The following is a 2,834-nucleotide window of genomic DNA, read 5'->3' as shown; positions in this document are numbered from 1 at the left end:
TGCTGCTGCTGCTGCTGCTGCTGCTGCTGCTGCTGCTGCTGCTGCTGCTGCTGCTGCTGCTGCTGTCGTCAGGTATATACTCAAGCAGCTGCTGCAGCAAACCCTCGCCAGCAGCAGCAGCAAAAAAGAAATTTTGTTCTTCGAGGATTTTATTAAAATAGCTGTAAGCTATTCTGAACGCACGCCTGCACAGCAGCAGCAGCAGCAGCAGCAACAGCAGCAGCAGCAGCAGCAGCAGCAGGGAGAGCAGTGGTAGTAGTAGTAGTAGTAATAACAGCAGCAGCAGCAGCAGCAGCAGCAGCAGCAGAAAAAAAAAAAACAGCAGCAGCAGCAACAGCAGATACACCATGCAACGCAGCACGTCAGAAGCTGCAGCAATAACCACAGCAGCAGCAGCAGCAGCAGCAGCAGCAGCAGCAGCAGCAAAAGCTAACACACTCGACAGAAGGGTGTTGTGTTCTCCCCCAGAGATTAATCTTCTTTGCCTGCTGATCTGAACCCTGAAACACAAACCCTAAACCCTAAACCCTAAACCCTAAACCCTAAACCCTAATTGCTCTGCGTTTAGCTGAATACTGACTTTTTAAGGAAAAGAAAATGAGGGTTTTGGGTTACAGTGATAAGGGTTTGGGGTTTAGTCTAATGAGGGTTTAGGGTTTAGAATATGAGGAGCCTTTAGGGTTTAGGGCTTAGAGTGATGAGAGTTTAGGGTTTAGGGTTTACGGCGACGAGCGTTTAGGGTTTAGAGTGATGAGGGTTTAGGGTTTAGGGTTTACAGTGATGAGGGTTTAGGGTGTAGGGTTTAGAATGATGGGGGTTTAGGGTTTAGAGTGATGAGGGTTTAGGGTTTAGGGTTTACGGTGACGAGGGTTTAGGGTTTAGGGTTTAGAGTGATGAGGGTTTAGGGTTTAGGGTTTAGGGTTTACGGTGATGAGGTTAAGATACTCCGCCAGCTGGCCTCTGCTTTCATTCGGCAGCAAACGAGCGTCGGTGTCGCACACCTAAGCAGCAGCAGCAGCAGCAGCAGCAGCAGCAGCAGCAGCAGCAGCAGCAGCAGCAGCAGCAGCAGCAACAGCAGCAGCAGCAGCAGCAGCAGAAACAGGAACAGCAGATATATTTAGGTTGCAGCTACAGTAAGACAATACAAACAACAAAATCTGCTGCAACAAACAGCAGCAGCAGCAGCAGCAGCAACAGCAGCAGCAGCAGCAGCAACAGCAACTGCAGCAGCAACAGCAATTACAACAGCAGAAGCAACAGCAGCAACGCATGCACCAACAGCATCAGCAGCACCACCACCACCACCAGCAACAGCAGCACCACCACCACCAGCAACAGCAGCAACACCAGTAGCAGCAGCACCAGCAGCAGCAGCAGCAGGACCCCCAGCAGCAGCAGCAGCACCACCACCACCACCAGCCACAGCAGCAGCACCAGCAGCAGCAGCAGCAGCATCAGCACCACCAACTACAGCCACAGCACCAGCACCAGCAGCATCAGCAGCACCAGCAGCATCAGCAGCAGCAGCAGCAGCAGCAGCAGCAGCAGCAGCAGCAGCAACAAACCCATCCATGTATTCCTCTTCTGCCTGAAAAAACCCAAAAAATTTCTTTGAAGCCAAAATCTTCTCGCAAAGAAATTTCTAGCAAACGAACCGCAATCGCTAGAAAACGCCTGCATAAACCCTAAACCCTAAACCCTAAACCCTAAACCCTAAACCCTAAACCCTAAACCCTAAACCCTAGGAGAGGGAATGGGGAGAAGAAACAATCAAATATATAGATTTTATTAAAATGGATAATTGAGTACATATTCGTAGATTTATTTATCTATCTAAAACAATAAACCCTAAACCCTAAACCCTAAACCCTAAACTCTAAACCCTAGACTCAAACCCTAAACCCTAATATATATTAGATATAAATATATCTCTCACCAGCATTTTTTACAGACTTTCTTATCCTTGCAGCAAGTCCTAATATGATCGTAATCATTCATATCTATATCTATCTAAAACCCTAAACCCTAAACCCTAAACCCTAGACTCAAACCCTAAACCCTAAACCCCAAACCCTAAACCCTAACATATATTAGATATAAATATACCGCTCACCAGCATTTTTTACAGACTTTTTTATCCTTGCAACAAGTCCTAATATGATCGTAATCATTCATATCTATATCTATATCTATATATAAAACCCTAAACCCTAAACCCTAAACCCTAGACTCAAATCCTAAACCCTAAACCCTAAACCCTGATATAAATATATCTCTCACCAGCATTTTTTACAGACTTTCTTGTCCTTGCAACAAGTCCTAATATGATCGTAATCATTCATATCTATATCTATTATAATTTCTTTTTGTTGAGGATAAAAAGATGAATGCATTTCTTTTTGGGGGATGGGGTGTACATACACCGCACCAATGTCAAACTTATGACAGTAAAAATCAGAAAAAGATAATAAACGTTCTTTTAAATCCGCTAGAGACCTGAAACCCTGAAAAAAAAACACAAATAAATAAATAAATTAATTAATTAATGTTTTATTTTTCTTTTTATTTGTTTATTTTGGTATATAACAGAAAAAAAGAAAAAAAAACAAAAAAAAAACAAAAAAAAACAAAAAAAAACAGATAATAAACGTTCTTTTAAATCTGCTAGAGACCTGAAACCCTAAAAACAAATACACAAATAAATAAATAAATAAATAAAGAAATGTTTTATTTATTTATTTATTTGTTTATTTATTTATTTTGGTACATAATGGAAAAAAAAAGAAAAAAAGAAAAAAAAACAAGAAAAACACAGATAATACACGTCTTTTTAC

At 42.0% G+C, this 2,834-nt stretch overlaps 1 protein-coding gene across 1 annotated transcript; it reads left to right on the top strand.

The window, feature by feature from the left end:
* Positions 1-597: 597 nt before the first annotated feature.
* EMH_0007590 (uncharacterized protein) lies at positions 598-1,592 on the top strand (the record flags this gene model as incomplete). The annotated part of the gene is made up of 2 exons (XM_013498070.1): positions 598-625; positions 1,135-1,592. The coding sequence occupies 2 exons, from the start codon at positions 598-600 to the stop codon at positions 1,590-1,592; spliced, it is 486 nt and encodes a 161-aa protein (XP_013353524.1).
* Between the last annotated feature and the right edge of the window lie 1,242 nt (positions 1,593-2,834).

The sequence above is a fragment of the Eimeria mitis genome, genomic scaffold (assembly GCF_000499745.2).
Source record: "Eimeria mitis Houghton genomic scaffold, Emh_scaff316, whole genome shotgun sequence".
NCBI lineage: Eukaryota > Apicomplexa > Conoidasida > Eucoccidiorida > Eimeriidae > Eimeria > Eimeria mitis.
This window is presented reverse-complemented; position numbering and strand designations above follow the sequence as displayed.